At 39.9% G+C, this 23,617-nt stretch overlaps 1 protein-coding gene across 2 annotated transcripts in view; it reads right to left on the bottom strand.

Annotated features, from left to right (window-relative positions):
- RPAP1 (RNA polymerase II associated protein 1) overlaps nt 1–23,617 on the bottom strand; it is a 35,862-nt gene that overhangs the window by 10,575 nt on the left and 1,670 nt on the right. Inside the window, exons 3-16 of one of the 2 annotated variants that reach the window (XM_068193478.1) lie at nt 23,351–23,443; nt 21,839–22,019; nt 19,575–19,751; nt 16,565–16,771; nt 12,944–13,059; nt 12,433–12,531; nt 11,869–11,970; nt 10,890–11,057; nt 8,427–8,609; nt 6,572–6,706; nt 6,215–6,394; nt 4,082–4,239; nt 2,602–2,772; nt 1,635–1,836 (exon numbers count right to left, since the gene is read on the bottom strand). In XM_068193478.1, coding sequence (XP_068049579.1) covers nt 1,635–1,836; nt 2,602–2,772; nt 4,082–4,239; nt 6,215–6,394; nt 6,572–6,706; nt 8,427–8,609; nt 10,890–11,057; nt 11,869–11,970; nt 12,433–12,531; nt 12,944–13,059; nt 16,565–16,771; nt 19,575–19,751; nt 21,839–22,019; nt 23,351–23,443 — 2,172 coding nt within the window. Of the gene's footprint in view, nt 1–1,634; nt 1,837–2,601; nt 2,773–4,081; nt 4,240–6,214; nt 6,395–6,571; nt 6,707–8,426; nt 8,610–10,889; nt 11,058–11,868; nt 11,971–12,432; nt 12,532–12,943; nt 13,060–16,564; nt 16,772–19,574; nt 19,752–21,097; nt 21,118–21,838; nt 22,020–23,350; nt 23,444–23,617 lie in introns of those variants that run through there. The other variant, XM_068193479.1, reaches the window with a different exon arrangement.

The following is a 23,617-nucleotide window of genomic DNA, read 5'->3' as shown; positions in this document are numbered from 1 at the left end:
AAATTCTGAATTGGCTGGAAGCAAGATATGGGATCCTTGGAATCAAGATTCCCTAAATTAAAACTTAGCTAGACCCTCCTCTCCCTACAATCTACATGTTTCTATTTAAATTTAAGATGACACAAAATGATCAAAACTACCTTGAGAAATCTGAGGGTCTCCAAAAACAAAACAAAACAAAAAAATCAGTTGCATACAGTGTGATTGACCTACCCATCAAGGCATTACTGTGGATGAACACTGGACAGAGGAGGAACTGTGGCTTTTAGAGAATCATCCAAATTCTTCTGACCATAGTAAGCAATATTCCAGGTTGAAGGAACATGCTGGCAAATTTTAACACTTTTAATCTTCATTAGAATGCTGCTTTGGGATACAGAAATACTCATTTCCATTACATAAAATTTGATTTTACCCCAGGTGAAATCCACCTCCAGAAATCAGTAAAACCTTTGTGAAGATGTTAGCCTTAGTTTTTAATAGTCTAACAAAAATAGTCCAAGAAGGTCCCAGCATACACTCATCTAATTACTATACAAGTTGATTTTTTTTTTGCACTAATCTATTCAAGCATGCTACAATTTTTTTAATCAGCTAACTACAGGTAGATGACCGAACTTCTCTTTAAGTGGAATTCAAAAACCCAGCATAATTCAATGACTGAAGAAATTGTTTCATCAGTCACTCTTCTGGGATATCTGTAAAGGTTAAAAAGGAGCATTAACCTCTTGGCTGTCCTGCTTCTCTAATGCTCAGGACATAATCACAGCCTGTAAAAGGTATACCAACCTTCGAGGCCCTGAAGACATCTTTGAGAGATACTGGCAGTTTCCACCCGAGCCATAACTAATAAACTCAGTTGCTTTTGGCAAGTTTCAGAGGAGTTGCACAAGTGTGAATAACTACAGCCATTAAATTACCCCCACACCTTCAACACAGCTCTCCCAAGTTGGAACTCAGACGTGTCAGTTGGGCAGTAAAGAGGAAAATTGCATTTATCTTTAGAACATGAATCTTTAAGGTAGCTAAGGTGTAAGACATTATTCTTTACATGTCACCTTCAGAACACTCACTTTAAAAGATGATCACATACCACAACTGTGTGTTACAGAATTTGACCTTGAATGTCAGTGCTGCAACAAATAAATTTATTATTTCCTATCCAAAGTTCATACAGCATGACCCTTAATGCTCAATCTTCCACCCAGATGATTGCAGTCTGGGTGTCCACATGTAAGCTCTCAGACCAAAGCAAATGCAAAAATGCATGACTTGATTTATCCCACTAGGAAAAACAACTGCCAAATAAAATTACATTGTATTTGCTTCGTGCTTTGGCATGCTGTAGTAAATCAGAACAATCACAGCACTACCACATACCTTGATTGAGACTCTGATCCCAAAGGATGAAAGGACAAAAAAGGAGGACATACTGCTAACGTATAGGGCTAGCAGACTTAAGTGACCCTGAATGTCATGCAGCTCAGATATGAGCTGTGGTAACAAAATCAGTGCTCAGCTTGATGCCTTAATATCCATCTTTTTCAGTACTGCCTGTAAGTTCCAGTTTTCAGAGGTAATACACAAGCTGATGCTGGTGAGATGAGAAGACAGCCTGCATTTTCAGGCCTTACCTGTTGGCTGTAAGCACTGTAATAAACTCCCAAAAAGATCACACAAGTCGTGGTTAGAGGCTGGAGAGTTTGCCAAGTTTCTGTCTGGGATAGCTGCTGAAGGATTTTTTTCAGACTTGTCTCAAGGAAGGGCTGTAAGCCTGACACTTGACTCCATACTACTGGAGGAGGTGGGATTGGTTCACTATCTTCTGCGTTATTGCTGAAACCCAATGGAAAAATGACATAGGATAGCAAATAAATATCAAACAACTGTCTCTCTAAATCATCAATTTTAATAGAAATATGTAGTCTAGAAAATTATATCCAATAGCATAACTAGCAGGAAAGTCCTTGCATAGTCCCACAACCCAAACCAAATAATTTAGGCAGAAAGGATAAATGTAGAATGTACTTTAAAAAGTTAAAGTTTCTTCTCCTCCACTACTCTGCTCCTGAGCAATGCTCTAGCTTTACCAGCAATACTACTTCAGTACTCAGCTTTAGTTTAAGAGTTTCTTGCTTTTCACCAGAAAAAATTATGTGCGTCTGCAGCAGATCCTACTGCTTTGATGTCTGTCAAAAACAACGACCTCTTAATCCTGACCCATCTTGGTTTCTGCAGAGAGATTCTTTCCTCCAAACCTCAACACATTTACTTTCTTTAATCCCAAAAGAAGTTCAAAGCAGCTTCCTAGCTCCTTTCAGCAGGGTATTTGGCTAACAGTGCCCTTTATGCCCCCTAGCTTAATGTAGATTTTGACTCCTGCCTCTGGCCATGCTAGCAGGCATAGCTGTCAGACCAGACACTACTTCTGACCTTGTGTCAGAAGGAATACATCCCACCATGCAGGCGCTCACATGTGGACAGTAAACAACTGAAAATGAGGGGGCAAAAAAAAGGTGACAGCCAGGTCTCCAAACCAAAGAAAGGGAAGATGGGATGACAACTATTGAGATGCACAGAATGGTGATTTAGAGAGCCTACCTGCTCAACTTGGCCTGCAGCTCTGCCGTGTATCCTGCTGTTTGTGTCACATGTGTCAACAGAGTAACCACTGCTGCAGCTCGCTGTACAGACAACTCAACCACAGGGCTCTTCCCACTGAGCAACTCGGGCAGGGACTGCAGTATCCTCACCAGCACAGGGTAGAGATCACTGTAGTATGAATTACACAATAGATACGGTTGGAAAGGAGATCTGGAGATCATTTGTACTTCAATTCCCTGTTCAAGACAGGCCAGCAAGACCAAGATTGCACAGATATAAATCCAGTCAGATTTTGAGTATCTTCAAGAATTAAGAGTTCAGAACCTTGCTGTGCAACAATGCTCCAGTGTTTGATCACCTTTACAGTAAAGTTAGTAAAGATTACAGTAATAACACTTCAGTGGAATTTCCTGTATTTCCATTTGTACCCATTGGCTCTTCACTTTCCACTGGAAGAATCTGGCTTTATCTTCTTTACACTCTCAAATAATTTATTTATAAAGATTGCTAAAATATGATTATGAGAACCACCACCACCACCACAATAACAATAAAAACCTGACATAGAGAAAAGATGACAAAGGAAGACTACTGCTATTCCAATTTCATCTGAATGGGACCTACATAATACTCTGCCTCCAAGCTCTCTGATTATCTGTTGAAAAAATTACTTTGATTTTATTCTTGCTGGGGAATAGTTCTTAGATTCTCAGAGACACTTATATTCTTGCAACCTTAAGGAATCTTCTGCTGTTTCTTTCCTCAACATTATTTACAGTGCTAAAAGAGTATATACAATTTTTACTCTTTTTAAATCATATATCAGATTGTGCCAAAGAACAGAAAATGCTGCTGTGGATGAGAATCTCCCTTCTGAAACTCAATACTGGCCTCCCTTTTACTCCATTTCAGAGCAACTCCACAGCCATCTCTCTTCTTCCAATTCAATGCAATTACAGGAAGAAGATTTAATGCTTGAGGCAGGTCAGATGCATACCAGGTGCAGACCTTGGCAGTCAAGCATCAGAACTTGTCCTGACCTGGAAGATGACGCACCAGTCTGCCCCACTCAGTGTGGTGACCGTGGCCCACATACTGCCCTTAGGTCAAGCAGATTCAGTCCTGGGTGCGCTGCAAACCACGTGTTTTGATGTCATACAAGCACAGAATATTCATCCCTTCAAGGGGAAAAAGATGCAGCCCTAAAAAGCTACAGTGGTCTCCCACTGTAAAGCAGAAACAACAAAATAGCAGTGCTTAAACACAGGAGATTGTGAACAAGCAGAAGAAGGCAATACACAGCACGAACACCCTTAGTAAATGAGTTTTACTGCAGGAGGCAAGAGAAAGTGAGGTGAGACACCCTGAAGGGAATAGACTGAGCCTGGAGAGCCCTGTCTTTGCCCTTTGAACAGGATGTCCATTGCCTCCATCCATGTAGTGCCCTCCATCCCCAGTCTCCAGCTCTGAGCTGTACCTGTAGAGGTCGCAGGCCTGCCCGTAGCCGGCAGCCACAGCCCACAGCCGGAAGGATTCAGTGCTCAGCCTCGTGGCTTCCTCCCTCGGCAGAGGCACATCCAGAGGCTCTTCAGCGATAAAGCGACTCAACCGACTCTTCATTTCAAATTTGTTGAGCTGTAAAACAAACCAAGAAAAAATAAAAGGATGAAGAACAAAAAAGAAAAAGGGATAAGGGGCATCAGCTGCGTGCATCATTACCTCATTGCTCTGACACACACAAAGAGCCAAAGAACAGCAGATTTCAATTCAGCTCGTTCTGAGCTCTTCTTGCACTGCTCAAATCTGCTTTTATTTTGTGCAATATTAAGGAGCAGATCATTAAATGGTCACTGGCTATTAAGAGAGAACTATCCCTGGAAGAGATGCCTAGGGGTACCTAATCCATTCCTAACACAAACCAGCTACACCTAAATAATTTCTGATGGATTTTTGTCTGCCCCACACACACTCCTACTTTGGATGCTCTCTGCAGCATTCAATTGATTTTTTTTAGAAAAATATATAATTATCCTTCTTTAAATAGTCATAAATACAACTCTCTTAGTCAAGCTTACATATAAAGATATACTTTGTGAAAAAAGATGTCTACAAAAGTACTGAACTGATGCTGACATTCTTTTGGGGAGGTCACTAGATGGGTTTCAGAGGTTCTACAACCTAAGTCTCTCTATAATTCGGTGTTTATTTTATGCAAAGGGTACCTCCTGCCTATTAATTTCATAAGGTTATAGAATTTTGATGCCTTGGAAATGTTCTGAGGTTATTTTGGTATGGAATTAAGCATGACATGACTCATTTGCAGTTCTCCAGAAATAATTTTTATCCTCCCCTACATCTGGGTATTTTTACTTAACCATAAAAAAGAGCTTCTCTTTCCTTCTCCCACACATACAAAAGCTTCTATGTGCTCTGTCTAAACAAATGAGGCAACAATGTCTTTTTCACAGCACAAGGACATATTATAGGTAATTTAAATTTCAAATGCTTTAGAGACATCTTGTAGGGAAACCAATGCACACCAGCAAGAAAGCAAAGGAGCTGATGAGTCAAAACTATAAATTCTGACACCTTTTCTACAGGAGACAGGACAAAGTCAAATTTACTTCTAGGAGGAAGATGGAAGAACTTTGTTGTTAGTTAAATAAATTTCTACATTGACGGTTTTGATTTAGTTTTTTATTATCTTCCATTTCCATGTTTAAATGCATACAACAAAACATATGAGATTGTAACAGTAGCAAAGCCTGAGTGTCAGGAACCTTCTAAGCAATTTTTGCACGTCTTGAAATACCTGGCGTACAGAAAGCCTGAAGTAGAAAAATATCTGAATTTTACTCTGTTATGTTCCTAGTATGACTTAAACATCCCACTATCCATCACTGTTCTCCATATTTTACAGCACAGACTGGTGTTCTCTTGACAGTAGCATTTTCCTGGATACCAATTTGTTAGGTGCTGTTAACAACAGTGAACCAAAAAGCCTAAGAAGTGCTTTTTGCACTGTAATGGGTGCTGCTTTTGGTAGATTTCATGCATTTATAGCACCAGCATGACAACCTATATGAGGGAATGCTATTATCTCTCAAGTGGAAAACTCGTCCAGAAGTTAAGAGGAGTTGAAAACACTGATGAATTATCACAGAGTTATTAAGACAAATTAATGGCAGAAAAGTTCAACCAGGGTTGTAAAACACAAGGACAGTGATTATGTCTCTGGTTTATACAGCCTTATGCTGTCTATCACTGAAACATGGGAGTGTACAGAGCATCACACATCAATGCATGCTCTAAACATCTGTTCCTGGTCAGTATCACCCTGCTGGACTCTGTGACTTTCACATGAGTGCATTACACAAACCTTAAAAAAGCAGAGTAAAACTTGAGACAGCTCATCTACCATTAGGAGAAGCATCATTATTATGACGCTGTCAACAATTCCTTCAAAACACACTAATGCAACTTCCTCACCCTGATTTCTTCAGCTTCAGCTCACAGTCACCTCCAGTTAGCTTTCTGTCTTTATTTAGGCAGTAAGGCATAGAGAACCAAGGCCTGTGCAATCAGAAAAGCTCTTCCAGGAACCACTCACCAGCCTGGCTGTTGCATTTCGGCCTCCAGATGCCAACACCCTGATGAACTTCATAGCACTGGCACAAGCAACTCCATGGAGACTGGTAAGTAAAAACCCTGGTTCAGCCACTTTGGGATCCCACTGAGTAGGGAGAAATTCCCTGACAATGGTCTCAATCAATCGAGGACAGTCAAGCAGCTGCAGAGAAATAGCAGGGAGCACAAATTACTAAAGGTGTGCAGTCATGTAGATGTGCAGAAGACATGCAAAACAGACAAGTTTGTCTGATCTCCTTGCCATAACTTCACCTAATCTTTCTTCCCTTTCCAAACCTTTCTCTATCGTTCCCAAGCTCTTATACAATGGGAGATTTACCTGGCTGCATGCTTCAGAGGAGTGCCTTGCTATATGGGTGAGGATGTGCAGTATATCCAGGACTACTGATGGAACAGGTCGCACCACCTCTAGGATGTACCTTAGCCGGTGCTGGATCCTTGTCTTCAAAAGTCCCTGAAAGGTGTTAAAAAAAAAATCAATCTGTTAGGGTCTAAACAAGTGCTCTCTGTACTTCAATTGCTGAAAGTCAAAAGGAGATTACATCTTCTTCATAGACTGTTTTAAAATTGGCAGTCATGAAACAAATAAGTTTCTGTGTATTTGCAAGTATGCCAGCAAATGAGCAAGAGTTATCTGAACAGAGCAGAAACAACTTTAGTTCTGTTCTGAATCAGACCACTGAAAGGGTTTGGATACTTGTGTTTTCCAGAGTATAAAACTCTAAGTGACAGGGAAATAACCTTCCCTATAAAAGACTGTTAAAACCTACTGCTGGTGAAAAAGGTTCTCGTGGTCCTTGAATAATTTTGGCTAGACACCACCTCCAGCTAATGCAGCACTCTGAGAGTACCTGTCACAACAGAGAATATTAACAGAAACAGAGAACAGACATATTTTCCTATTTTGCAGTAAGAAAAGAGATGCATAGGGATGATGTGATTTTTTTTTTTATGATCAGTGCAGTGCCAGGAAACAAATCAGCAATTTATGTAACTGTGTGATGCATTCCTGATTCTGGGAAAAGGCAAATCCATAATACCTGCATTCATATTACTGATACTTTTAAAAATTTGCAGCCAAGCAAGTTGTAGCTCTAGGCCTGACCAAGTTCAGCAGCTGGTTTAAATACTCCTTTTTCAACTGTGTGGAACAATTGGGTTGTAACAGCCAGTAAGCAAGCATGAAATGGAACTGCACAGCAATGGGAACAGAGGGGAATTTGATCCCAAATACCTTCTAAGTTCAGGCCACTCAGAACAAGCTGAATTACTCTGAACCATGACACAGTTTAGAGAATCACAAACTGATCTCCTGTCTATCTACCACTCTTTTGTTACATTTTTTAAACAGTGCCACACACCTAGCAGAACACATCTGAAATCATGAAGCCTCTAAACAAGACCAAATGCCCAAGTACAGTAATTCATGCACCCAATGATGCTTTTAGACCAAGTGCTGTTCAAACACAAGCTCAAGGATTAAGTGATGTGATCACAGGTTTTAATGATTGCAGTGGGCAAGAGGGGTGCATTGGCTCCACCAAGGCTGAGTTTGAGATAACAAAGTTTGCTATTTTTACATCTCCTATGAAAAATACAGGATTAGGTTTAAAATGTGGGAAGAATTCATTCTGAACACTGTAAAAATCTAAATCTGAGAAATGCAAACATGACATTTGGGGAAATGGTAAATAGCCACCTTATGTCAAATAAAAAAAGAGTATCACTGTACAAATCTACTAGTTCTGAACTATCTAGCTGTAATATTCTTGTCTAACTTCTAAAAAGTGCATAGAGACATTTTAATAATTGCTGGAACCTTTTCATTTTTAATTCATGTAAGTGAGCCTGAAAGTCAAGTCTTTCAGGACATCTTATCAGGTCATCAGTGTGTTTGTTGTTGAATTCCCTAGAGGAAGTTAAGATATATTAATAATATACTAATAATACTGAAATGACACAAGTCAAATCTCAACATTTTCAGAGACCAATAAAATTATCCTCCTGGTAATATATGACAGAAACACAACAACCAACAGCCAGGGAAGAGTTCTAATTCTTGTTCAGAATGTTCTTGTCCAGCATGCACAGGAGGGTGGATGTTTCAACAGCACACATAATGCTGTGCTGAGCCTATTTTCCTAAAAAGATTCTGGGTCTAACTCTGTGCCTACCTTTACAACATCATATCGGGCCACATCTGGGTCCGGCTTGTTTTCATCCTTTAATTTTTTATTTTGAGATTTCTCTGTTCCATTTAACTCTTCCTCTTCCTCCTCTTCTTCCTCCTCATTGTTAGGGACAAAGGGGAATGCAGCCATCCCTTGGTACCATGAGAAAGTCCAATCGAGATATTTCTATAAGCAGTGTTAAAGCATATAGAATAAAATTCTCATAAAGAAAGATAAAAGGACAAAGACAAAAACTTTTCGGGGATGCTTTTGAATATGGAATGCTTTATTGATTCCTATATAATCCCAAGAAAATGTGAAGACAATAAAAGCTATTCTAAACATATACAAGTAGAATTCAATGCTTTTTCAGGGAAATTATTTTGACCTTACACACACACAGACTTGGAAAAACCCTGAAAAATAATTACTGTGATGTGAATTAAATGTACTACACAGCTAACAGAAATTTAGTTTAACTGGAAAAAATTCAGGATTATAAATAAGTAAATAAATAAATAAAACAACTACCAAGGCTCTAGGCATTAAATGGAAATTTGGTATTTATTGGCTTCCTATTTTTGGACCCGTGTGGAATTTAGGTCACAAATAACACAGAAAGATCATGTAATTGATATGATAAAGACCGCTTAGTCTATTTGTTCATGTTTGCTTCACTTTTGCTTCAACATTCCTCAGCTTAAGCAAACAGAAAAACCTCTTTTTTTGTTCACAGCTGATGACAGTGTCAGGTACTCTCAAGTTCTAGGGTAACAGCCCAACTAGGGTAATAGTTCCAGTTCTTCAGAGAGGGGATTGCTCCCATAACAGACCTACTTCTCCCAAAATGTTTTAGAATATGAAAGACAGCCAAATCAAATGCTTGCACTGCTTAATAACTGCTATAATTTTCTATTTCCTGCACCCACAATCAGAAACGAACACCACATTAGACAGAAAAGTAGTGGCAGACTTCATTTGCCAAGTACCAAGGAAGCACAAGCTATTATCAGACATTAAAAAAAACCCTAATGCAGTATGAACTAAAGATGTTGAGTGAATGGCACGGTCAGAAGAGGCCTGACTTGAGGGGATGAAGCCATGAGTCCATCTGGAATACAGAGTTTGGGACTATAGTCTTCCTTCGACCAAGAGAAGGAAAAGCCTTAAGACGAGGTAGCTGGGACAAGGTAGCTGGGTCATCAAAGGAAACAAAAAGAAAGTTGCTTTTTTCCCATAGTCATTGAAGGATGAACAAAACCTTCAGACAGCATGATTTTTATGTGTGCTGATCTTATGTGTTTATGGTCTTACAAATCCTGGAGCAGAAGGCCAGGCTTCCAACCCCGTCCCTTTCTTAGAGACCTTTTGAAATACAGCAACACGGGACTCTAGGAAGGACTCTTTGGGTCAGAAAACATACTGACACAGTATTCACAGTGCTGCTTCTGGCAGCAAGAGTCAGCAATCCCCACTTACACTAGGTATCTCACCATAAGCTTTGATCTGAAAAATCAGAGAACTGCAGACACTTATAAACCAGAGTAACACCAGAGGAGAGAAAAAAGTACATTAAGAAGCTGATTCATAGTACTAACTACCTACGATGGGTGGGCAGGACTCATGTAGCAGAACTCCATTAGGCCCATAGATAGAAAAGTAGCAAGATATGGAGAAAGCTACCTACTCTGTCATTTCTCTTCCCTCCCACTAGGGATAGCTCTACAGGCCTGGTAGAAGTTGCAGGGTACTTCTGCTCCATCTCTTCTATCACCAGCCCCTTTGCAGTCAAACAGAAAAGTAGCTCTCAAGGAAAGTACTTGGAAGACAGTCTGTATCAGACTGCTTCTATCCAACCAGGAGTACCTCTTAATCTGGCTGTTCTAAGCTGTCTAGTAGCCTGGAAAATCTAAAAGAAGTCAACCTTCTAACAGGTGAAAAAGCATCAGTGAGAAAATAAACACATGAACAGGCAAAATTAGGTATGTATCAGTGTTACAAAAACACATGGGAACGAAAGAAAATGGTCAATGAGAGAAAAACAAAACAGCATTATTATGAGGCATAAAGGAAAGCACAGAGAATATTTAATCTGTTAAGAAACAGAAAAACTATGAAATAAGAAAACAACCTAAGAGAACATATTTTAAAAAAAATCTACATATACATTAGTAGTGGCCTGATCTAAATTGCAAAGATATAAAAAGAAGAAACTCAGCAGCGTGCACTGAATTTAATCATAGCACAGAGGTAATTCAAACAGTGAGAAAAAAATATACCTGAGTCTCTCAAACTGGGATAACACACTCCATCGTCTGTCTCAAAGCACAGCAATGACATTCTATTCACCATTAAGCTAATATATCCAGTAAACCTTTGTTCAAGCTATTTACCATGTCTTCTCATTCTGATCCCTATAAACAGCTCAGCATAAAATCAAACCCAGGTTCTGAATGATTATCTTACCTCATCATCAAGTGACACCAGCAGAGCGTGGAGAGCAGCAACAGATGCTGCCATGACATTTTCCACTGCATCATCCAGCGAGAAGCGCAGCAAGAAAAGAAAGCCAGCATCAAGCAGCAGACGCAGAACGCTGCCCTTCAACGAGGAAGCAAACTCTCCAGCCCTGGCCTGGAAAGTGCCAGACAGAGCCAGGGATAAGGCTGTGTCATCTCAGCTGGATACATCTCTGGGCTCTCACATCTCAACATTTTACATCTTTGCCTCTTTCCACTTCTACTGTAAAGCTGCTAAACTGTGTGGAGGTTATTCTTCCTATATTTTATCCTCAATTCATTTTACAGAAGAACACAACTGTAGTTCCTTAGTGCAAGAAACCCTTCTTTCTAAAGTCTGGACTCATCTTTTGACTTCATCCTGTTCTGCCCCACCACCCTTCTCAAAACCACCACATTTCTTCTTCTCTGTTCCAGTGCCATTAGGGGGAACGTTAGCACTTCCCCTAAAAGTTAGGTAGAAATATGCACAGAAGTATTGATTTTGCTTTTTCCTCTTGGCACATTGCTCTATGAGTAGGCTTGGCTCTTTCTCACCTCCTACAGAAAATGCACATCATGAAGCTGGCTCAGACAACAGAAGTGAAAGGGTCAATGCCAAGAATAGGTTTGTCACAAAAATAACATTTAAAAAAAAATCAATGTGCATCCAAATTAACAAGAGAACTGAAATTGCACCACTGCTGCTGAACAGCACCTGAAAACCTGTTGGGAGAACAATACTCTGGAACTATCCAGAGAAACCTGCATCTCAGTTTGTTACATCCCAACACTTATCTAACAGTAAAGATGCTCAGTGGAACAGAATGCCCTGTTGGTGACTTTGCTCATCTTCACTGAACAGCAGAAAACAAACAACCAGAGAATCTGAGCCCTGATCCACCAGAAACTTGAGTTATGGGGAGAAATTCCTTGAAGTGACTTACCCTTTGAACAATACGACCTAAGACCTGTAGAGCCAGTGTCCTCTGTTGTGTAACTTGGCTGCGAGACAGATGAAAGAGCTCTTGCAGAGAATAACCAGCTCTCTAAATGGCAGGGGGAAACAAAACAAAGAAAACAAAAAATACCCTCAGCTACAGCTAAAAACAGGCGCCTTAAAATAAGATTACCTGTAACATACTGCATAACAGAAGATAAACTGCAAGCCAATATTATTTGCTGCTTTGTGGCAATTGCAGAATAGATTCTAATCTTAATGTCACAGGAGAAAATTCAGCTTTTTAAGCAAAGGAAGTATGTGCACTTTTTTCCAACACCACAGAACTTTAACAGCATTAAAGAGAAAAAGCATCAACAGTTTTCTGGAAGTAATGCAGCTCATGCATGCAGACACAACTTGTCTTCAGGAGTTTGTTTCTAAAGAAAAATTACTGCACTTTTTAAAGGGTTTTTTGTCACTAAAAAGCTTGATACAAAAGGAATCTACCAAATTAAACACAAAAAACCAGAAATGTGTGTACCTTTTCTAATATATTACACCCACCTACCTCTGCCTCTTCTCCGTGGTGGTGCAAGCCTAGATGTGTTGGCAAATCAGCATCTGCAGGAATCAATTCTCCCTTTAAACTGAATCGAGCTTGCATTCCCTATAGCAAAAGGGTGGAGGGAGAAAACTATTATTTCTATCGCTGTCCACTCAGTTAATTTCTAAAAATAACACTTTTTACATCACCTGCTGGAAGATGACAGTTCAAAAACTCCTCAGGTCCCAAATTCTTTTTTAAAAATATACTCCTATCTTTCCTTTTTTCTCAGTTCTACACCTGTTTCATCCCAGATTACAATGGCTAGACTCTCACTTCCTAGCTCTCCTGAGTGCTACAGACTGAACTGATCCTGTATCATCTCATCCTGTGAAAGAAAATGGGGAATCTTTGAAACCTGAGGAAATTCCACAGACTGAGCAGCCAGAGGACTCGTTTTTGAAGCCTTCAAAACTGTTACTGAGAAGCATGATCCAGAGACAAACACACAAAGTATCAGTTTCTGCTTTCAAACCTTTTTGGTTTTCTTCTGCCGAGGTGAGGGCAAATCTTTCATCCATTCCAGCTTCTCAAACTCTACATTGTCCATGTGAATCCACTCCTTCCTGGGCTTCACAGGCAGATCATCATCTTTGTGTGGGAAGAAAGAAATGTCAGTCTTACCTTCCAAGGCAGTGATGAAAGAAATACTATTCCTTCTTTGCCAAGCTACTCAGCTTGAAGACTTTATCAAATATAAGACTAGGTAAACTAAAAAGAAAACCATTTTCAAACTGACTGTTGTCTGGTGCACAAACATCAAAGGTTTAAAGCTATTTTCATCTTTCATGAGAGCAAGAAGAGGAAGTAAACAGCACTGTAATGAAATTCAGACAATGCTAATTTAGGAGAAGTTGAACAGAAGTCAGGACACAAGTAAGGCAAAATTATCAGAACCAGTGCAGAAAAAATACTATCAGCCCTACTTTTGAGAAAGCAAACTAATATCATCCAAGGAAGAGAGTGTTAGGGAGGACATGGAATTGAAAAGTATTAAAGCAGAGTCCCAGCAAATTATTGGAACCCAGTAAAATTTTAGCCTAGATACACTGAAGGCAGCCCAATATTTGTGCTTTGGTTGCATTTGTGATGCTGCTCTTCAGTATCCCTCCCTAAACGCTTGAAGAGATCAGCTTAGGAAGAAAAGATCAAAATGGCTGAAAATTTGCACAGCTTTCCAGAGACAGCTCAGTGGGGAAACTGGACAGTTGAACAAGAATTTCAAAGGTGCAAATACTAAAGGAAGAAATTATTAATTTAATTTTATAAAGAGCTTTGACTACAAGAATTTGAGAAACAAGACATTTGTGCCTGACATCACAACAGTTCCCCAAGGAAAGAGACACATCAGCATGTGGAAGAATATCACAAGTGAAGAGACCAGAGAGATATAACCAGGAAAGGTAAGGCTTTGCTACTAGGATACCACTACAAACCAAAATAAGAAGAGATGAGCTAAGAAGTCTTTGCTATCTCAAAAGAAAGCACATGTAAGGACAGTAACAGGCAGTTTAAGGGCATGGAAAGCATTAGCATCACTCCTGCTGGAGCAGCCCAGAACTCATCTGCATTGCAGCTATTAATCCTAGCACTCCAGTCTTCTCTTGCAAGGAACAATGAGTCCCACAGAGATGCTCTTCTTTCATCAGATCTTTTCCTGCTGATAACTGGCCTGAAACCTAACCTTTTACTTTCCTCCAATTAGCAGATAAACTTTCAAGAAGGCCACTCATCCTCTCCAGAATGAAGCTGCACCCTTAATGATCAATGTGGTATTGAATCAGGCAAGGAACCAAGCACAGAGTTATCTTGCTCAGCCAGAAAGCTGTTCTGCAGAATTTCAGCCAAAGGCTCAGCATGCATTTTAATTGAAGTGAAGGAAAAAGCATCTGAAATGTACGAAAGTGGAATGTTTGTGGGTGGTAGATGCAACATGAGAGGAAATAAAATCAGCAGAAAAACAAAATATATCGACATTTGTAATTTAACAAAATGTTTTCTCTATTAATCACTAAATTGACAGGGTTGAGCTAATCATTTTATGAATAAGATTATGCATGTTACTAGAAGCCCTTAGTACAATGATCTTATCAACAAGAAAAGATGGATATATATTTCAAGGCATCAGCAGACTGTTACTGAGAAATCCCTTTACAGAAGCACAAGCTGGCAGTGTGAACACAACATTTGCACTGAACTTTTTCAGACTTGGGTTACATTAAAGGTTACCGCTCAACCCCTTTACTTTTTGCTTTGCTTCCCGTTTTCTCTCAGTGACAGAATTAACTTTTCCATTTGATAAGGTTACAAGTTGCTGGATAAAGGTTTCACCATCTTGTTTCTAATAAACAGTAACCTTTTATGTCATTAGAGAGGCAGGTTTGACTTTTTAGCAATCTTATTGCTTTGTGTCATCACCAGAAATTCAGTGTGACCATTTCTGCTGGGCTATTCATGATGCATTTGCTTCTAAATATAAACAGATGCTAAAATTCCAACAATAAGTGCTAACGTCAAATTAATTTTTACATCTCCTATTGGCCAAGATGGGCTGCAGGCATAAACTAAGGTGATTTTACTGGAATTTAAGTGGAAAGGGTTCCCTTGCTTTTTTAACTGTGTTTCAGCTCACCTTTTGTTGTTCCAAATATTCTAGAAAAACTCATCTTTTTTTTTTTTTTTGTGTGTGTTGTCTTCTATAGGAGGCAAAAGATGTCAGCACACAACGTTTTAAACACTGAGCTATTCCAAGAGCATTACTATTATTACCATTACAGGCTGAACAACATGCTTCTATTGCTCCCAGGAGATGAAAAGATGTCACTTGACCTGGTGCTACTTGTGCACTCGGGTGTTCTGGGTCTAAACAGAACTATAAATAGTCCCTTTGATTAAGATGGATTTGTGGAAAAGTAAAACTTGGGGAGAAACTGCAAAAGGACTGTTCAGTGAAGTGTCTTACTCAAAAAGAGGCTGAGCTTTACTTCTCCTGCACAGGTACACACACACATATACACTGACAGACTCATCCCTCTCAGCAAGGAAATGGTAAATGCTTGCTATCTCTTGCAAACATCTAGCTGAAATTCCAAAGTGATTCAGAGACTTCTTTAAGCACACTGCAGGTTACACTGGAACACAAAGGATGCATAAGAAGGGAGGATCAAGAGATGGAGAAAGGCAAAAATTGACATGAAAATGTGGGACAAGTATGTTAGGAACAAAAGTGTGGGGAAAATGACAATGGGAGCTTAAAAATCACAAGAGAGAAAATGAAATTGCTAAAGAAAAAATGCAGTGAGGAAAGCAACAATAAGAGCAGAAGCCTAAATGGAAGACTCTTCCTTTCTCTGCTATGAGAATATATGGGGTTGCTCTAGCTACTGGAGATAAAGCAGCTTTCTCCTCATACAGGCACATATTGAGCATTAAAGAGTTCTGTCATAAGAGGCAATAGCTCTGTAGAACTCCACAAAAAGCAGGACACTCTACACTCTACTCTTAATACTTCCTGCTCCATCCAAAGCACAAAGAGCCCTATTCTGTGAAAATCACTGGGTGCCTTCTGAGATACAAGACATGGAGGGAGGCCATCGGGAGCAGTGTCACACTAAGACAAGATGCTCTATATGGGCAATTTCCCTGAAGTGAGAGTGACTGTCACCTCTGTGCTATCCTGTGAACAAATCATTAACCCTTACCTACCCAACACTCTCTTGTCCCCAGCCAGTACCAGTTAAAAGAAATTATTCAGGCACCGGCTGAATCTCACTACTACACTCTTCTGTTTCCTTGTTCACATGACTGAACAGAAGAGCAATGATGCCTAATTTAACACACATTTTCCCTTCAGAGGCCTTAGAACAAATTTCAAAAAGTAAGACCTCCCAATGAACAGGTCATTTCCATTACATACTGTACCACCTTTCTAATCTGTGGAGCCCATCTAGAGATGTCTTTTTTGAACCCAAAATACATATTTTTTAATATAATGATAAAATTCAGATTTGGATCACTACAAAGTAGATTGATGTAAACACCATAAAAATCTTATATTTCTGTTCAGAAAATTAACAATATACACTTTGTTTCTTACCCATGATTTCTACCTTCATACTTTCTTCCTTCCTTTCATGTTCTTCCAGACCTGACTCCTGCATGGAAAGAGGTGATCTTACACCATGCTGAGCCACAGGCAGAGATTCCACAGACTCCTCCGGTCTGTTCAGTTCCATTTTTAATTCCTTTTTCGGGCCTTCATTGTTACCACGTTGTGATTTCAAGAAAGCAACTAAACTGGGATCTGCAAGTATTGACAAAGAGACAGACAGAGATGTGACAGAAAGTTTTAAAATACTTCATATGCCTATAGCTCCTGCTATTTATGTTTCAGTCTTTTCTACATGTCCTCTTTCTCTTACCAGCTGGCACTTCTCTTCAAACTGAGGCACTCCACTGCTTTATGACCTCTTAGACACATAAGGTGGGAGTAACTGGTGAGGAGATGCCAAAGAAAGAACTGACAAATGTCTTTCAGGGTAAAGCAACCACAAAAAAATATTTTCCCAGCTTACAAATAAAGATAATTGCTTCTTTTCCCCTCACTGCCACTCAAATGAGACATCTAAACATGACTATTAATTGTGGAGAGAATTCTGGTCTGTGGTCCCTGCCTGTAGACTACTCAGTGGCATCAATCTGAACACTAGAAGAATACACACAACAGACCCCACAAAAATAATTACCTGATCTTTATTAAATTGCAGTAGAACTGCAAGTCACAGCTCAGATATTATGTTACAAGATGATCTTTGTTTGTCCTGAACTGACTCCCCATTCCAATTATTGTCTGACAACACCCAAAAAAAAAAAAAAAAAGACACAGCCATTCTCTTCATACTTTGAAGAGAAACATTTGGGAGGTAGATGTGTTTTGAAGGATAGATGATGTTCATATGGCTCGAAGATCATCATTTCACTTTCAGATCTGCTACAGATATCCCACATCATTTTGGATGGAATGCACTGTCTCTGAACACTCTTCTCTAGAAGATGGTGTTGGGATGCTTACGCCAGAGGTGAACAGTGAGAGATTGTGCATTGTGCCTTAACGAGGTACAGAAATACTCCAGTAAGCAGTGTCAGAGATATATAAAGTAGAACATAACACCCGTAGTGGTTATTTATTCTTTGGAGGACAAAGGACAAGCAGTTGAGAAATGCTCTGTACCTGAAATAAGTAATCTGAAAAATGACTCTCATGATTCTGAAACATCTATCCCACACTCATGATTGCTGCACTTTCTCCTCAATGATGCAGTTTAAACCGTCCTTGGTGAAGGACAGGCATTCAGTCCAGTCTCATTAAAGTATTCCCATTTTTTTCTGAATGCAGGCAAGAGCTCTCACTTTCTTAAACTTCACTATACACAGAAAAGAAAAACTGTAGTCATTATTTCATCATTTCACACAGTGACAAAAAAGTCACTGATGTCAATCTGTGCGCATTTTGTCAGAAACTAAGCCTACTTCTGTCCAGAATCTCCATGAACAAAACCAGCACAGTCCCAGCAATAAGACACTGCCCAGCACAGAACTATGTACTCATTGTCATACTTCACACCACAGAGTATCATCTGCTTCATAACTAAGAAGTTAATTCAGGGACTGGAGAGCATTTAACATGCACAAATTATTCACACTCCCGAATATGGAAAAGAAATCTCCTTAATTCACAGTTCTGTGCCTGTCCAGTTCCTAAATCCATCTGTAAGTCAGCAATTTAGTTTAGGAGTGTTTCATCACACAGATATTCTGGGAATTCCGAAATTACTCCCAGTTTCTTTAAGGCCTCAAAAGACTAAAGCATCTACTATTGTAATCAACAAGGCATATAAAAATACATTGCTTCAGAAAATCTTGTTCAAAAATACTTACAATACATCCCATCCTTTTTAAACTGTTTATGAATTCACTTCACTAATATCCCAAAGGACAGAGTGGTAGGGACAAGAAGCAAAAATCACAAATCACTCACAAGAGACAAGTATGTTATCAGGGTATTTTTCACACACGTGCCATTGTTATAAGCAGTGAAGCCAAATAAAATACTCAGGTATCTTAATGAAGGATGTAACTAAACAATCTAGCTGCAATTATTTTGTGTAGTTCCTTTGCCACCTTTCCATGTTGCTTGCAATGAAGTCAAGATAATTAATATGATCTTTAAGCTGAACCCACAAGAGACTTGTGCATCTAAAAGGCGGCTCATATCTAAATTCGATGCTAGAGGACCTGAAATCACGAGAATTTTTAAAATCCTTGTCTGCCACCTACGTCTGTACATCTGCTCTTCCTGAGCATATAAATTCATCAAACTAATTCCAGTGTTTGTTGCAGTGGCCCAGATCACATGAAGTCTTATCAAACACACCACATTCAGTGTTCTCCTCTACCCTGTCATCAGCTGCCAGTGATAGACATTCTCAGAACACCACTGTGGACAGGGCTCCAAACCAGAGATCAGACCCCTGCTAGAATATGCCTGTATCCAACAGCCTGATAATTAAAACACTTTTTCTAAAAGTCAAGGCTAATTTCAAGTTTTTCTGCTCTACAAGTATAGGTTTGAAATGAAATCTCCCACATGCCCATATGTTCTCCCTATCCAGGTACTGACAGTTCTGGCCTGAGTTTTAGGTATTTTGGAGGGGAAGACCAAGGGTTCTTTCTCACCTCAGCATTGCTATGACACTGATTCTTATCAGCTTCAAAAAATACATTTTAGGACCTTAAACATTTATGTGCAACCATGTATTCGGAGTGCAAGCCAATGAAGTGCAAGGATTGTCTTAACCCACAGCAGAGGGGTGACAAGAAAGACTTAAGCCAAACCAACCCTCACTGAAAAATAAACACTCTAATTTCTTCACACTTAGTTCTTACTCATAAGCTACTGACATGACATGGAAGCAAGATTATCCAAATATGGAATGAGCAGGAATTCCACGTTCCCATCGTTGACCCATGAATTCGCTAAGACTTCAGGACACCTACACATTCAATAAATTGCCTCAACTCTAGAGCCGACCCTGGGAAGCACATACCCAGCTGAGCCACAAGCCTCGCCTGCTCCTGCAGGATCTCTTCCTCAGACATGGACCGCAGCTTCTCCAAGTTCTCTTTGTGAATAGCTTGAACTTCCTCCTCACTCTTTTGGCTTCCAAGACCCTCTCCCGTTATGAGACAAGGATGCCGAGAGGTCAAAAAGTCATCATCTTTATCTATAAGAAGCAGCAGAGAAAGCAGTTAGTGATCTGTGTCAACAACATCATGAATAAATCTCAGCTCTGTCATTAACAGGCTTGCATAAATTCATAAATTCTCCTTTTGTTTTGTTTTTTTTTTTTTTTTTGTTTTGTTTTTTTTTTTTTTTTACCTTGGTAGTAAAGTTAGAATAGGAGTAAAGAAGTTTAGTTTAGCTTCAAACAAAACTAAAACATTTGTGCTTTTATCCCATGTCACAACAAACATGTTGACATAATTTCCAGCTTGTTTCTTTGGGAGCTTGAGGAAGATGGCAGGGGAAAGGAATTGTTTCTTTAATGCAAAGCAACAGCACAAAAAGGTAAACTGCAGCATAATTCACAACTGATGCATCAGAATATTCTTCCAACCTAGTGAATACTAGATTCTTTCCCTGCCCAGGAATGCCCACATTTGTATGTCAGCTGAACCATGACCTAGTAAATATCTGCTGAGCAAGACAGAAAATTAGATGAGGTAAACCAGCTTCCAGAGTGACAGAGGATCAATTCTCAACACAGACATGTTTGCTTCTAACAATGTCCTGTACTCACCTTCAAGGGTTATACATATTAGAAGTTACAGCAACTTCCTACTCTAAACAAAATTGAGTCCCCTTTATCACCAGATCTAAATCCATTTTAAATGTTCATTTCATTTACTCATAGCACCAGGTAACATGTGCCTTTGGTCAGTGTGAGACCCTCCAGCTCTCCTAGAACCCACTATACAAGGACCTGACTTTGCGACTTTACTGCTTATATTTTATTCATATGCTCCATATTTTGACTTGGACTATCCCTATGCCCCTAAAGCAGCCAGCCCTGAAAGCATCAAATCCCTGTTCAAACAGCAGCAATGACTCTCAACATAACACCAGAAGATTTGATGTCATTGTCACAGTTGTTTTGCATATTGAGCAGAAAGAGATAAGACAAGGTGACCTGGCAAAAGCTTCAGTAAGCTTCCCACCACCGGCAATTAAACTAAGGGTTGCAACAGACAAATACACTGCTACTACAAGAAATTAAGCTCCCCCTCTTCTCTTGCTTCTAGTGATCCTGCTGCAATAGCCTGGCTGAAGAGGCCAAGCCATTTTGTAATCTCTCTGTCATGTTATTACATTTTAGAAGCATTCATGTTTAAGAGGATGACAGCTATAAGGCTGCTCTATTTCCCTTTCAGCTTTCTCAGACAGAATTATACATGTCCAATTATAATAGGACATATAGTAAGCACAGTATAGTGACCTAGATGGTGGATTTGTGCACACACAGCACAGCACACCTACAGTTCCCTAACAGGGGGCAGGGCTGACACAAACCTTAGCCAAATGGTGATAATCTTCAAATGACATCTGCCCTCTATTTCAATGTAAAAAAGAGTATGTCTGTGTAAAACCCAGACTCAGCGTGGTCCTAAGCAAACTGGACTGCCTCAGACAACACAAATAAAAAAAAGCCTGGAGATGCTGGTTACAGTTGAACTGACTTCATCTTTCCTTGTCACGTTGCTGTCAGACAAGTAAGTGCTGGAGGTGGCACTGACTCATCAGCACTGCTTCACAGCATTCCTTATGGAGCAAAGCCACAGTTGCATGGCAGCAGACCTGGTGATAGAAAACTGAGCTTTCAAACATTTCAGTAGGAGTGAGAACCCACATCACAGTGGTCCCAAACGTTTTCAACACAGAACCACCCTCTTCCTAAAATTGTGGAAATCAGTGATGAAACAAGAAAAACTTTACATATAACAAAGAGAAAGGAAAAGGAGGACAAGAACCTTGAAAAATAAAGCTACTTCCCTGTGTGAAGCAAAAAGGAGACCAGTGAGAAAGCTAACCCAATTTTTAGAATGCATCTCAGAACTTTCTCCTTAGAATTTTTAGTTTGCATCTCAGACCACTTCAAATCATTGCCACAATACAGACATTCCAACTGACCTTGAGATTCCTAAACTGAGGACAACAATGTTACCGTAATTTAAAAATATGGTGTGCTGACATTATGGTCACTAAGGCTATGTAAATACGGTCAGCTGGATAAGAAGAACCCTCTCCACTTACCATCCCTGCTGCTGGGAAGAGGCGCCTCTCCCACGGATCCCACAGGATCCAAGGCACCCGGAGCAGCTGATCTTACTTCCACGAACTCGGCAGCAGAGGGAGTCGTCGCTGCCTTTTCAGCAGCTCTTTTCGCTGCCATCTTCTGAGCAAAGATGCTTTTTCTTCCAGATCCCAGCTGCACCTGCAAACGGGGAAGTCATGCATTCACTTTTCTCTCCAGAGTCTCCCTGCACACCTGCCACTAACAAATTTATAGATCTGATCCTAAAAACACTCTCAGATCAGACTTTGGGACATGATACAGGGAGGCTGCTGGCAGTCACCTGCCCTTTTCTGGGCATGTGTGACTCTTTTTTAACACATAGTTTACTGCTATGACAGAGAGACAAAGACATGGATGATTTGGCACCTAGAGAAGGAAGATGATTAACTATAAGTGAATTCAAGCAAGGAAAATACACCTAAAATGTCATCAAACACAATAGTTACAGCTTTCCTGCTGTTTGGAAGCTCTGCATAGCTGAATACCTTGGATTTCTGCGTATAAATGGAGCTGTACTTCACTGTGCTCACCACATGCTTGGAACAGGCTTCTTATAAGGTGATTAGTGAGCAGCAGGGTGAAGAGATTTACACAGTAAGAAGTGGGCAAGTAGTGCTCAAATAATCCTGGCTAAATTACTGTGTTGCTTGCCTAGGTAATGGAAGGGCATGGCTCTCAACAGCCCTGCGCAGGGGATGCACAGGAAATCCCAAGGAGACTAAGCAAAATATCTCTTGCATGTCCCCAGTCCAGAGAAGAAGCCTAAAAGGCAGTCTGAACATTTGGTAGCTGCTTTGAGTGCAAGCTGGTAAACAAAACTGGTAGTTTAAAAAGTATTACTCTTGTCTTTCAAAAAAGCTGTCCTTCAAAATAAGCTACCTCCTCAAAGCAACCACAGCTGTCAATCACATATCAACTCCCAGCATCTGACTCCCACTCAGCTAGCAGTCCTTCCTACTACAGCAACAACTGATAATAGCAACCATGGCTTCCAGTTTTACAGCCTCAGAAAATAATTATGTCAAAATCAAAAAAGCTGCAAAAGATAACTTGACCAAACATACTCAAATGTTATGCCAGGAGAAAGCAGGTGCAACTTCAATAAGAACCTGGTGGACAAATTAACAGAGATTGCTCCTCAGAGAAAAAGAAGCAGAACAGGATCAATTCTATTACAGCACTGCAGATTTGATCCACCTTAGTGAAGTTAGCCAAAGAAGGCTAAACCAAGAAGATTCCAATGTTACTTAACTGCAGGGTATGGAGTAGCTACTTGATGGCAGCTTGGTAGAAGAACTCTCTCCTTCACTCAGGTGGCAATGCCACAGATATGCTGAGCTAGCTCATAATCTCCAGCATACTAAATTGGTTATTTTGAGCCCTACAAAGACCCACTAAGCATTAGGATTTAATGGGAGAAAGTTTAATTGTTAATGAAGGAAGCATAAAACATCTGCTTCTAACCTTACCTCACTTTTTATCTCAGAGCGGTGAAATGTCCTTGGGAATGGGTCTCCCGTGGGGACTGGCATGGTCACTGCTACTGCACTTGTGTCTCGTTCCTGAAGAAAAAAATTCAAACCCTGTAAAACCATTGCAACAGCCAGACATGCTTGTATCATTTAACTGAGAGCAGGCTCAAAATCTCTCAGCTCTGCAGCTCACATTGACATCAGGCTCAGAATACCTTGTGCTTATTTAGAGACAAAGTGAGGCTATTTTCCAAAAGACTGGGA

Source organism: Anomalospiza imberbis, chromosome 6 (assembly GCF_031753505.1).
Source record: "Anomalospiza imberbis isolate Cuckoo-Finch-1a 21T00152 chromosome 6, ASM3175350v1, whole genome shotgun sequence".
Lineage (NCBI taxonomy): Eukaryota > Metazoa > Chordata > Aves > Passeriformes > Viduidae > Anomalospiza > Anomalospiza imberbis.
Note: the sequence above shows the minus strand (reverse complement) of the source record. Positions and strands in the feature narration are given on the sequence as shown.